This window comes from Fusarium oxysporum, chromosome X (assembly GCF_013085055.1).
Source record: "Fusarium oxysporum Fo47 chromosome X, complete sequence".
NCBI classification, from domain to species: Eukaryota; Fungi; Ascomycota; class Sordariomycetes; order Hypocreales; family Nectriaceae; genus Fusarium; species Fusarium oxysporum.
This window is the reverse complement of record NC_072849.1, coordinates 113,774-126,058: the sequence shown is the minus strand read 5'-3', so window position 1 is coordinate 126,058 and position 12,285 is coordinate 113,774. Positions and strand designations below refer to the sequence as shown.

General features: G+C 48.5%; 6 protein-coding genes across 6 annotated transcripts; 2 read left to right on the top strand and 4 right to left on the bottom strand.

Annotated features, from left to right (window-relative positions):
• Window positions 1-428: 428 nt before the first annotated feature.
• FOBCDRAFT_264498 (uncharacterized protein) lies at window positions 429-2,270 on the bottom strand. Its single transcript, XM_031190833.3, has 5 exons — window positions 2,107-2,270; window positions 1,764-2,052; window positions 1,528-1,708; window positions 1,210-1,472; window positions 429-1,159 (listed from the first exon to the last, which is right to left on the bottom strand). Exons 1-5 carry the CDS (start codon window positions 2,205-2,207, stop codon window positions 638-640), a joined length of 1,356 nt encoding a protein of 451 aa, XP_031032064.2. The 5' UTR covers window positions 2,208-2,270; the 3' UTR covers window positions 429-637.
• A 454-nt stretch (window positions 2,271-2,724) lies between these two features.
• FOBCDRAFT_253265 (mitochondrial carrier domain-containing protein) lies at window positions 2,725-3,708 on the bottom strand (the record flags this gene model as incomplete). Its single annotated transcript, XM_031190832.3, has 2 exons — window positions 2,725-3,537; window positions 3,585-3,708. The coding sequence occupies 2 exons, from the start codon at window positions 3,706-3,708 to the stop codon at window positions 2,762-2,764; spliced, it is 900 nt and encodes a 299-aa protein (XP_031032063.3). The 3' UTR covers window positions 2,725-2,761.
• Window positions 3,709-4,909: 1,201 nt separating this feature from the next.
• On the top strand, window positions 4,910-6,818 carry FOBCDRAFT_253264 (FAD binding domain-containing protein; the record flags this gene model as incomplete). The annotated part of the gene is made up of 2 exons (XM_031190831.3): window positions 4,910-4,938; window positions 4,991-6,818. 2 exons carry the CDS (start codon window positions 4,910-4,912, stop codon window positions 6,765-6,767), a joined length of 1,806 nt encoding a protein of 601 aa, XP_031032062.2. The 3' UTR covers window positions 6,768-6,818.
• A 957-nt stretch (window positions 6,819-7,775) lies between these two features.
• On the top strand, window positions 7,776-9,430 carry FOBCDRAFT_190350 (acyl-CoA dehydrogenase/oxidase). Its single transcript, XM_031190830.3, has 6 exons — window positions 7,776-7,983; window positions 8,025-8,939; window positions 8,988-9,008; window positions 9,060-9,088; window positions 9,142-9,201; window positions 9,249-9,430. The coding sequence occupies exons 1-6, from the start codon at window positions 7,781-7,783 to the stop codon at window positions 9,293-9,295; spliced, it is 1,275 nt and encodes a 424-aa protein (XP_031032061.2). The 5' UTR covers window positions 7,776-7,780; the 3' UTR covers window positions 9,296-9,430.
• Window positions 9,431-9,608: 178 nt separating this feature from the next.
• On the bottom strand, window positions 9,609-10,770 carry FOBCDRAFT_168809 (uncharacterized protein). Its single transcript, XM_031190829.3, has 4 exons — window positions 10,433-10,770; window positions 10,238-10,374; window positions 9,987-10,187; window positions 9,609-9,936 (listed from the first exon to the last, which is right to left on the bottom strand). Exons 1-4 carry the CDS (start codon window positions 10,686-10,688, stop codon window positions 9,661-9,663), a joined length of 870 nt encoding a protein of 289 aa, XP_031032060.2. The 5' UTR covers window positions 10,689-10,770; the 3' UTR covers window positions 9,609-9,660.
• Window positions 10,771-11,109: 339 nt separating this feature from the next.
• Window positions 11,110-12,112, bottom strand: FOBCDRAFT_253261 (uncharacterized protein). The gene is made up of 3 exons (XM_031190827.3): window positions 11,892-12,112; window positions 11,483-11,831; window positions 11,110-11,424 (listed from the first exon to the last, which is right to left on the bottom strand). The coding sequence occupies exons 1-3, from the start codon at window positions 12,057-12,059 to the stop codon at window positions 11,135-11,137; spliced, it is 807 nt and encodes a 268-aa protein (XP_031032058.2). The 5' UTR covers window positions 12,060-12,112; the 3' UTR covers window positions 11,110-11,134.
• Window positions 12,113-12,285: the final 173 nt, after the last annotated feature.

Below are 12,285 nucleotides of genomic sequence, written 5' to 3'. Positions count from 1 at the left end.
TCACCGAAATGATGATACCGGCTCTGTAAAGGAACAAGGACGCGGGGACCGCTTATCTTGCTTGAGGCGAAGCGGCTACGAGGCCAGACCGCTGTGGACTGCCACACCAGCGTGGCATGTGAGCCAAGAGTACATGGGATCTATTCGGTACAACTGTACACCAATGTCCAGACGGAATAGCAATTCCGGCTTGCGAATAGGTGCGTGTTGGAATATCCGAAACCACGTAGATTGTCTACGCGTTCCTCGTTCGGAGTTCGATCAATCGTTAAGATTGATGCATGCCAAGAGAGTCAAATGATTTGACTTATGGACGTTGACCGAGGACAGCGAAGGAGGAGCATGGGTTTAAGTTAGATGGTGACTTTGAAGTTGACAGATTATTTGCATTGAGGTAGAGGGACAGTAGATCGCTGGGAGATGGCGATGCGAAAGATAGCTCCGAATGGAGTCATTCACAGATCAAAATATGTCGCCGTAAATGTGTAAGATAAATTGTAATTGTATGAGAGAACCTGATAGTTGATAGTAGAAGAACAAAGAAATTAACGCGATCAAATCACTGCACACATCATACTAAAAAACCAGCAATTAGAGTTGTATGTATCCGTAGAACACAAACTCTCCCATTGCTGCCTTAAACCTTCACTGCCAGATCCTCATTCTCAATATGCCCGTTCTGGACCCCATTCTCAAGCCCATTCTTCAACCCATCGTGGTTGACGCCATTAGTCGCAACGCCATTCTGCTCCTTCTTGACCTTTGCCTTCATCAAAGTGACAGCATCATAAGGATGAGGAGCAAGGCTGGCCTGCGTAGCCTGATCCTTGTTCTCAGCTCGCAAGACATCCGCATACGGCAGAACACCCGCATTCTCAAAGGCGCGGAAAGTCTCGACGTACGTGTCATAAGTATCGTCGTAGCGCTTCCAGCCAAACTTGCGCGCTTTGCCTACGCTGCCAATGGTCAACCAAGCCTTTCCAACGGCCCAGTCGAAGAAGTCCCAGGTGCCCCACTCGAAAGCTTCGAGTTGACCGCCGTACTTGGCTACTACTCTCTCCCATACTTGCTTCTTGTCCTTGTGCCACTCAGTCATGAGGAAATTGTTCGCCATGCGCTCTTGGTCTCCCTCGGCTGCCCACTCGGTGAACTCTGGGACCTGAAGACGATTAACCCCAAGAAGTCGAGGGTGAACGTAGATTAACTTACCTCGATGCCAAAGTATCGTCCAAGCCTGCCCCAGAGCTGCTTCCAGACAAAAACATCACCATTCTGGTGGTTGAACGCCTCATTCTTGGTGTGCTCGTCGGTGACGGCCCATACACTCAGATCAGCGATGCTGGGGGCGTACGAGGAATCGTCAACGCATTGGTTGAAGAAGAACTTGTTGCCCGGAAACATGGGAGGCACTCCCATCTCGCGGCAAACCAGCATGTAAATCGCTAATGTGAGCGCCATAGACATACCATTTCCTACAATTCGAGTTAATCAGGTGCTACGATGTTGTCGCTGGCAACGCAATCATACCTGCGGGTGTATAACCGATGATGGCATTTGGACGGATGATGTTCCAGTTCCAAGAGCGCTTGGCTGCTAGAGTCGAGAGGAAATCTTCTTGCGGGTAGTAAAAGTTCTCGCCTTTGTCCTCGTAGCGGCCCATCTCTTCATGAAGGGGAACTTCGGTAGGTCCAAGATGGGGGCCATAGTACTAGACAGACTCTTGTTAGTCCACGGTACGAGATGGTTCAGCAAGGTTTACTAACCTTTCCGCCGGTTTGGAGACAGACCCGCTGCAGTGTACTTGCTGCAACGATATCTATGGCGACTAGAAAGTTGTGGAATAAAGGAATGTTGCTATCGCGCAGTTTGGCAAAGTCTGCTGTGTGAACGTAGGACGTGAAGAATGCGTGAGTCACGTCGTGGCACAGAGGTGCCATACGCTGGATCAACTCTTCCACGGGGTTCAAAAAGTCGAGAGCAATGAACCTGATTCGGTGGTCTTGCCATAGGCTTTGCTTGGGAACTCGTCGGGATGTGATAATGATCTTGGACCTGCGTAACCCTTATCAGTTATGCCTTTTTGGCACTATGGGTTGAGCGACTCACCATTCGGACTCTGGCTTGCGGATGAGGTGCTCAATAATGGCATTGCCAGTGATACCGTTGGCACCCGTAACGAAAGCGACTTTTCCTCTAGCAGGAGCCATGATTGTGAATGTGTATGCGTATGATAGCCTAATAGGTGAGATGCTAGAAAGTTTAGATAGACAATCAAGGTGTATGTTGGTAAATGTAAATCTACCTTTTATTTGTAGACATTTAATGGAACTGATCATGAGTTCTACGGAAGTAAAGGAATATTGCCCGGAGCTTGGCGCTCAGCTTAGCTGGCAGAGGCCGGAATTCTCGCCTAACCCGAGCTCCTACAATCGCCAACAGCGACTAATAGTGCACGGAGTACGGACGGAATGTAGCCGGAAGCTTAGCGCAATAGAGCCTAAAACAATACACACAATAGAACGAATTAAGCAAGAAGTGTGTCATCCACCATTTCCAGCCGGCTCAGGCACATCAAATTATTCAGCTTTCACTTCAATCATGGAGAAAAGAACCTGAGCTTGAGGGAAAGCACGACGTAATTTTGGACATAATGCAGCTATTCTATAATACCTATACCATAAAAACAACAACAAATATGAGAAGGCACAATCTAGCTTCTACTTCAGACACCAGTGATTAGCAAGGTACAGCGTCACTTCGCTCAAACGCCCATCTTGGCATATAGCTTCTTGTGTTGCTCAAGAATCAGCAGAGTGAGGACAGTCTGAGGCCCAAGACGCAGAAAGCTAGGAACCCATCCTGTAAAAACCCACAATGGGCTTTCAGACAAGGTTGATCGTTTTATGATCTGCCATACATGTTCCCCATTTGTTGAGCCCATAATCCGAGTCTTGACCACGTCTACGGGCGAACAAACAGTTGTCGCTACAATACCAGCCAGGGAAGATGCCACTAGATGAGTTATGGTATCATCATTCATCCCAAATGTCCTTATGCATGATGCCTTGGCCATGTCGTAAGAGGCCAGCTGTGAGGAGTTCATGAGAGATGCACGAAGGGCGTTGGCGCCTACTCCACGATAGAGAGAACTTAAACCCTCATTCCTGGTGATATGTATTATACCATCAAACACATGCTTGTAGTTCCTCTGGTCTGCTAGTGGTCTTGTCATGTCAGACTGCATCCGCACGTTGACAATGTCTGCTGGGTTACCAGCCACGCCACCAATAAAACCCGACAGAGCCGATAAACAGATCAGCATCATGGGGGAATGAGATGTCCCAGTATCATGACTCAGGCGTGATTTGAGATCCTCATAGACTCCGAAGCGGATGGTTGAATAGGTGAATTGTCTGAGAATGGCTGCACTCAAGCCAGCATAGAGCCCAGCATAACCCTCAGTGGTGATGACACGACTGGCCATCCCTGCCATAGAAAGCCGAGCTGGCGTGATTGTGGACTGGAGACGGACTTTGACTGCATGTTTGTGAGTGACATGACGTTGATTGAGTGCAAAGTCTAACCTAGGTCCAGTGGGTGGGTGAGCAAGGTAGCCATTGCACTGGCGCTGCCTCCAAACCAGAAGGGATACTTGTTAGACGAGGGCAACAAGGCATCCACCGAAGAAGGCTTCATCGTGATACTCATGTTGTTAGACTTGAAAAGATAATTATCTTCTTCTTGAGTAGAGAGGTTCGACATGTCCCTTGACGATGTTAACTGAGGAGCGAGAAAAGGCAAACGTTTTCACGATAACATAAACAAAACCATCGAACAAAGTTACCAAAGCGTTGGAAGTCGAGTTAATCTCGCCACTGGAAATGGAAAATGCTCTATATTTTGCTTGCTTGCTTGCCAACAACGTAACGCGACCCAAGATGAACTGCACTGCCAAACTTAGAAACGGCACTATACAGCATACTGCCGAAAATCTGCCCAGTACGAACGAATGACGCCCTCTACGCAACGGCGTATTCGTTAGAGAATCGGTTCTAGAGTCACTAAGATCAGAGTGCCCTTGTCTGAATATGGGCAGTCAAAGGTGGTTGTTGCGTGGCTGGCAGAAATTCCGAAATCCCGAAAAGCCGTGATCACGCGACGAGATCCACAAGGTTTCGTAGTCGCATGGCCTTCTTTCAGCGAAATCTGGGCTTCAGAACTATCAGAAACAGTAACCCGAGGTTTAATTGATTAGAGAGTTTGAAGGGTTATGGGATGTCAATCATTGGCAGGGAAAGACTGAAGTCGCTCGCATGGGGCGTGTGCACCATGATAGCTGCGCTTCCCAAAAACCAGGGATGGCGAACCAATTGTAGACCTAGCCATATACAAGTGCGTCAATAAGTGAACTAACTTGAGTTGTTGAAGATGGATTTGAATAAACCTAGCATGTTGAAGAAAAATACAATGCAATGGTACCGTGTAGCTAGGAACTACTTGCTTTCCATTCCTAACATGAACATAGGAATGCCTCTTCTACCCGGCAGATGCAGGCCGAGGTGCCAAGGAGACCTACCCCGCTGAGTCACGAGAAAAGTATAGTGCCTGAGTGACAGACTTTCAGAACTCCGTCCCGGCTTAGAGGCGGAAATTGAGGCCCCTGTTCCGGCTGACCATCAGTAAGAGTCGACTGTTAATGTCGTATATTAGGAGTTAATTATTGTCGGCTTCTACACACAAAATAACGGTTTAAGGATTGGATCAAGAACTATCCCGATTCAGCCAATACCAAGTTTTAGTTTACATCCATCCGACGGCTTGGCTTGAGCTGCATCACCATCATCAAGTTCCAACACACACATATTGAGCCAACCCACTTCTCAAGAAGCAGACTCTCGCAACCGCTACCATGGTTGCAACCACGAACTCCGAGTCAACGTAAGTTTGAATGGCATTACATTCGCTATCTCAAAAACTAAAGAATTACTAGTCGTTTTGACTCCCAGTCATCGCAATTGCCCGAGATTGAAACCGATGTCCTCATTGTAGGCGCTGGTGTATCTGGGCTATCATTTGCAGCCATGCTGGCAGCTCTGAACGTCAAAGTGTTCGCTATCGCAAAGCACAGCGGTACCGCACCAGCTCCACGTGCCCACGTCACCAACCAGCGGACCATGGAGATCTTCCGCGACATGGGCATCGAAGAGCTCATCCAAGCCGCAGGAACCTGCATGCCCGAGATTGGCAACATGGTCATGGCTACTAGTCTCACAGGCATGGAGATTGGGCGCTACAGCTGCTACGGCGGAGGTGACCATCAGCTGACCGACTTCGCAAAGGCTAGTCCTAGCAAGATGTGGAACACGCCCCAGAACAACATGGAGCCTATCTTGCTGCACAGGGCACGAGAGAAAGGAGCTGACATACGCTTCTACCACGAGCTGGTGGACATTCAGCAGTCTGATGAGGGTGTTGTCGCCAGAGTACGTGAAAGGACCAGCCAAGGAGAGTACATCGTCCGTGCCCGTTACGCTGTTGGTGCAGATGGAGCAAGGTCGACGGTGGCCCAGAAAATCGGATTCGGTTTCGTTGGGGAGCCAGGACTTATGCATATGATAAGTTCGTGGGTTGAGATGGATTTGACCCAGTACGTCGCTCATCGCCCGGCTTGTATCTATTTGATGCTACAACCCGGTGATGCGTACTGGGTTGGCTCGGGAACCTGTATTCTCAAGAAGCCCTGGGACGAGTGGATTGTCAATCGGCAGTACAACGCCGCAGATGGGGAGCCCGACATGAGTGACGAAGCCATTATTGCTCATGCCCGTAGCGCGTTGGCCATTCCAGACTCTCTTCCGATTCGGGTGAAGCACAAGGGCAAGTGGCAAGTCAACCATGTTGTCGCGACTGAGTATCGTCACGGCCGGATTTTCCTTTCTGGAGACGCGGCTCATCGTCACCCTCCCGCCAGTGGACTCGGAAGCAACACCTGTGTACAAGACGCTTACAACCTCTCATGGAAGCTAGCCGCTGTCATCAAGGGACAGGCTGGTGAGGGTATTCTCGAGAGTTACAACCAGGAGAGACAGCCCATCGGCAAACAGATTGTCGATCACGCAATTGAGACGCTTCACGACATGGCACTTCTTCCCGGTGCCCTCGGGTTTGAGCGAGGTCAGTCCCGAGACGATGGTTTTGCGAAGCTAGAAGAGCTCTTCTCCGACGCTGATGGCGCATCTGAGCGCCGCGAGTTTCTGAGGAAGACGATAGACCGTGGTAATCGTCGTTCCAATCCTCTTGGAGTTCATCTGGGCCATCGTTATGCCAACTCGGTTGCTGTGGCTGACGACGGAACACCGTTCCCTGAATATGAGCGTGATCCTGTTCTGTTCTATCACCCCACGACTCACCCGGGCGCCTACATCCCGCATGCCTGGATAGAGCTCAACAAAAAGCGCATCTCGGTCCTGGATATCTTTGAGCATGGCAGCTTTGGTCTTGTCGTTGGTATTGGCGGAAAGCCTTGGGAGGAGGCTGCTGCTGTTGTCAGCAAAGAGCTTGGTGTCAAGTTACCTGTGTACTTTGTCGGCCAGGGTTGCACTTATGCCGATGTCTTGGCTGAATGGACGGATCGACGTGAGATTAGTGACCGTGGGGCTCTTTTGGTTCGACCTGATCGTCATATTGGCTGGCGATCGTTTGATCGGCCCCAAGACCCTACCGCGACTTTGCGATCAGCTTTGCGGCAGGTTCTTTCACGCAAGTAGGTACTAGGTAGTCAGCTTGAACTAGCAAAATATAATGAATTATAAGTTGTACAGGAGGTTGTCTCGAGATGTGAAATTGGCGGTGCGATATGAAAAATCCCATTGAATCTGATATTTGATGCTCCTTCTATTCACCTGTCTCATACTCATGTTCTTCCTGCCGACTGTTTAATGACACTTTCCTCTGAGGTATAAGGCTTAATATTAGTTAACATCGGGCAACATCCCAAGATTGCTAGACGCATCAAGAATCAACGGGCTACCAGAGTGATTCCCAAGAAAAAAGGATAAAGTAGTCCAGATTGTCTACTGGTCATGACATCTCAGCATTGTCATCCAATTCTCAACGCCAGTACACAACAAGCCCTAGGTCCTTTCGACGTCAGCCAATCTGAGTCATGTTAGGGCTCGTGCATCCCAAATCCATCTTCTTCCCACCAGAGCCTGACATATGAGAGACCCTAACAAACGTAGAGTGGCTGAACATAATGAAGTATTACGGCATCATCCGTTGGGCCATTTCCACCTCTCATGCAAGCCACGGATATTCCGTCCGAAATACCGAGTTCGTGCGAGAACACCAACATGGCTAATACTTATCGAGCTAGTGTGGAGTCCAGTCCGGAGATTATGGAATCGTGATCTCGCCCAGTGATCTCGCGCTGGTCTAGATTTCCCCTCACCATTTTGTAAAACGCGGGGCCCCAGGCTTTCACCCGTCAAGTACAGTAAAAGCTGACTCGGCATAATCGGCGTAATGGGGATTTTGCCGACAAAGTACATCATGCAGATCGGAATTGCTTGCGAGTTCGGCGCCGTAGACTCCTGGTAGAGTATGTCCATAATTCTTCATTACGGAGACTTGAGGGCATCATATGGCGCAATAACATAGCAATTCTGCAAAACGATTGTGGTCAACAGACTAAACCTTGCTCTACAACGCCAGCTCAACTTCCAACTTAGGCTCACGTTCTCTCTTTTGAAGAAACTCCCAACCAACACTATCAGCCATCATGTCCTTTCTTTTGCGCCGACGTATTCAACCTCGGAACACTCTTAGAGTAATCGCAGCAGGCCGCAGAAACCTTTCGTTGGCCCGCTTTGATTGGGAGGATCCTGTCTCTTCAAAGAGCCTGCTCACCTCGGAAGAACTTGACATTCAGGAGACTGCTCGAGCATACTGCCAAGAGCGCCTGCTACCTCGAGTTCTCGGCAAGTAACTCGCCCCGTAGTTTGAGCTCTACGCTGACCTTCAAGAAAAGAGGCTTACCGAAGTGAGCATTATGACCGGAACATTCTCAGGGAAATGGGAGAGCTGGGCCTTCTTGGAGCCACAATATCGACCCATGGATGCGCGGGTGTTAGCAGTGTGGCCTCAGGTCTCATCACAAAAGAAGTCGAACGCGTCGACTCAGGCTACAGGTCCGGTATGTCTGTCCAAAGCTCTCTTGTTATGGGTCCCATTGCCGAACACGGCACGGAAGAGCAGAAGGACCGCTTTCTTCCCTCATTAGGTCAAGGAACCATGATTGGATGCTTTGGTTTGACAGAGCCAAATCACGGCTCTGATCCTGGGTCAATGGAGACTATCGCACGTCCACATCCGACAAAGAAAGGATACTATTCAATTTCTGGAGCAAAGACTTGGATCACCAACTCTCCCATAGCTGATCTGCTTTTGGTCTGGGCCAAATTAGAGACCACGGGCAAGATTCGTGGGTTCCTCATAGAACGAGACCAGTGCCCTCCTGGAACTCTTGAAACGCCTGCTATCAAGGAGAAGAATGGCCTGAGAGCATCCATTACTGGTATGATCCAGCTCGATTCCTGCCCAGTACCCGAAGAAAACATGCTACAGGTGGAAGGTCTCAAGGGGCCTTTCAGCTGCCTCAACTCAGCCCGATATGGTATCGCCTTTGGTACAATGGGAGCTCTGGAGGACTGCATTGACCGCGCAAGGACATATGCACTGGACAGAAAGCAGTTCGGTAACCCACTTGCAAAGTATCAGCTTGTGCAGAAGAAACTCAGTGACGCGCTCACTGATGCAGCTTACGGTACTCTGGCAGCTATTCAAGTGGGAAGACTTAAGGATGAGGGCACGTTGGCGCCTGAGATGATTTCGATCATCAAGAGACAGAATTGCGATCGGGCGTTAGCTGGTGCCCGCACGTAAGTTAAGCTCCGTCACTCCCACGATAATTTACTGACCATTACTAGTCTGCAAGAGATCTTTGGAGGGTGAGGTTCTTGTCCCTTTTCATCTTGACTGACACTGACGAGAGTCGCTAGAAATGCCGCCTCAGACGAATATCATATAGGTCAGCGATTTATGACATCCCTTCTCCGCATTTGTTGGTACTGACTCTAGAAGGACGTCATGTCGCAAATCTCTTCGTGGTGCAAACATACGAAGGACAGTCCGATATTCACTGTAAGTCTCATTGCCGAGAATCGGTCACGGTTCTAACATGGAAGCAGCGATGATTGTTGGAAAGGGTATCACAGGGTTGCAAGCCTTCTATTAGAGTGCCTAAGTAATGGCTTAAAACGCGGATATTGGACTGAGTGCCTTTCCGTGAGTTAACATAGCGGTATGGCTTTGTGAAAGTCAGAGTAGCTAGAATCAACCAATAAAGAGGACAAATGCAGATTTTGCAGCATTTACCCAAAGGTTATTACCTAATATTGGTGAGTAAAAGTAATCCAAGACATATATTATCGCGCTGTCATCCTTGACATACAACCTGAGACCTACAAGCCCAAGCGTTAAACGGAGTTGTAAAAGTGGTACACTTGACAAAGGTTTAAATCACAAGAGTTAGTTGGTAGTGAACACCGCAGATCAAGACCCCGAACCTTACCTATCTATTTATCTTTCTTGTCTACTATCTTACTGGAAAACCATTTGGTTGCATATAGTTCCAATCCCGCTGATAGAAACTTGTACAACATCTCCATCCTTTAACCATTTGGGCGGTTTCATTCCCAAAGCCACTCCACCCGGTGTGCCAGTCAGGATCACCGAGCCCTTTTCGAGTGTTGTACCCTGACTGACAAACGCAATGATCCTCTTCACGTCGAACACTAGATCACTGGTGTTCGCCTCCTGGCGAACCTCCCCATTCACCTTGGTCTGTAGGATGAGATCCCCAGCTGCGCCAAGGACCTATGTTCCAGTTAACTCAGCTCTGAAACTTCGCCGTCGATATAACTCACGCTTGGGGACACAAGCACCGGACCCAGAGGAGCGAAGGAATCGAATCCTTTAGAGAAACACCACTGTGGGACCTCCCCTGCGAACTTGGGGTCCCTCTGCCATGTACGGGCTGAGACATCATTTGCAACGGTATACCCTGCCACGTAGCTCAATGCATCTTCAGTCGAGATATCCTTCCCTTCCTTCCCTATTACGATAGCCTGAGACAAGTCAGTATTATTCAACTTTGGATCATAGTTGTTTGACATACCAGTTCACCTTCGTAGTCAAGTTGATCTTTCTGTGCGATCTTGGGGATAGGGATATCATCGTTCCAACCTGTGATTGAGAGGGATGGCTTGATGAAGATTGTGGGATGCGGAGGTGGAGCCCTCCCTGTTTCCTTGACTACTATCGTCAGTATATAGTGCGAGAGTACTGGCAAAGAATGACGGTGATGAAATACTATGCTTTGCGTAATTCAAACCAACACAGCGTAGAATGGGCACGTCTCGAGGGGTCAAAGGCCCCAAAAGCGATTTGACGTGGACTATCTTGCCTGTCGGCTTTGCGTCAAATATGTCGTTTCCAGCTAACTTTTCGGCAGTGAGACTTCCAGCTTCCAAAAGACTCGCAAGGTCTTGGGCAGGGTTTGCAACTGCATCACCGAGACAGACCTGATCTTCATCATCGAGGAATCGGATTAAGCGGCTCCAGCTCATGTCGGGCTACAGGATGGTCAGGGTTGTGAGATAGGGATAATAGTGGTAAAGCACTGGTCTGGGAATTTAAGGTAAAGGTCACAAATTCAACATAATGGAGCAACACGTATTTAAATGTACTGCATTTCTCGAGGTGGGGCTTCTAATATGTTACACCAGTCACACCATATAGGCCAGATCTGTTCTAAGGCTTGCCTCGGGCATTTTGGCCGAGCCGGAATTGTAGTCTATCAGGTCAATGTCAATGTACCGAAATACCGTATGTCCGATTTAACTGAACCCATCTTGGCTGTTGTTTCTTACGACAGCCCGAAGCAGTCCGGCCTATTATGAAGACCTTGCTGGATATTTCGGCTAGGACCATGCACTGCCTGTGTACAACATGACAATTCATCACGGCTTCTGAAGTCACTTCTGGATAGCCAATAGTTATGCTAATCATTCTGCTAATTCCTTAAAGCGTTCTGAATCTCCAGAGAAAGCGCGTCTACGTCAAAATCTCCAATAGGTCGATCAGCCCAGTCCGCAATCTTCTTCACCACATCCAAAACAGTCTTTACACATTCCACTGAGTTTCCTATCCCCAGCGTAGCTTTGATATGACTCTTCGTCTGTCGGGTAGCCCCCAATGCCGCAATGGAAGCTGCAATAATGAGATGAGACTCATTTGGTTGAAATACCTCCTCGTTCGCCTTTGAGATGAGGTAGCCCCATGTAACAACCGTCGAGCAAGTAACTGAAGAAGGAAAGTCAGCAAAATAAAATAAGCAGAGTATGTACTGGGAATGACATACATAGATCAGTAAAGTATTTATCCATCAGACTAAAAATGCCTGAATTTCCGACGCCACTGTATATGCGAGATTTGAGCTCAGTACCCTTCTTGACGTCTTCTTCATCGATTGTCGTCTTTCTGAGCACTCTGGTAGAGGCATAAGCGGGACCTTTGCGCTCCACAACGCCAATCATCCCATAGCATGCGGGAATACAGGTTGGCATTCCGATGTATGGGAAAACAATGGTGATGGCCTCTCGAGTGGAAAGAAAGAGCTTCTTAGAAGCTTCTGTTGTTGAATCAAATGTAATATCATCGAAGAAGCGACCTACGACATCTGCACGACTGACAGCGCAACACACGGCAGCCTGTCAAACGTGTTAATAGTCTTGAAGTAAGACGTTGACCAGTTCAACTTTTTGACGTACTATGATTGCATGACTGAAAGATTTTAACTCCGGATGAGACGAAGCCAACTTTGAATTGAGTTCGAGGAACAGGCCCCTGTCATATTTCCGTGCCTGGGGCTTAATGTTGGTAGAGACGTATTTTGCGTCCCAGTCGGACATGAACAAGTCGTCGTTCCAGTCAAGCATCCTGATTATCTTTGACAAAGAGCTGTGAAACAGCGAGGTATGGCTAATAAATCACTAAAGACTTTGGAGATCCAGACCACGGTAGTATCAAGTGCTAGCATTTATATGATAACCCATTTATTCTGGAAGGGCCGTGGGACAGACGTCAGACAGAGAAAGGAAGTGTCGCGCCTTTACTCAAGAGTGCCTATTCGTCCTTCCACTTCCGCCCCTTGCAACACTCTCG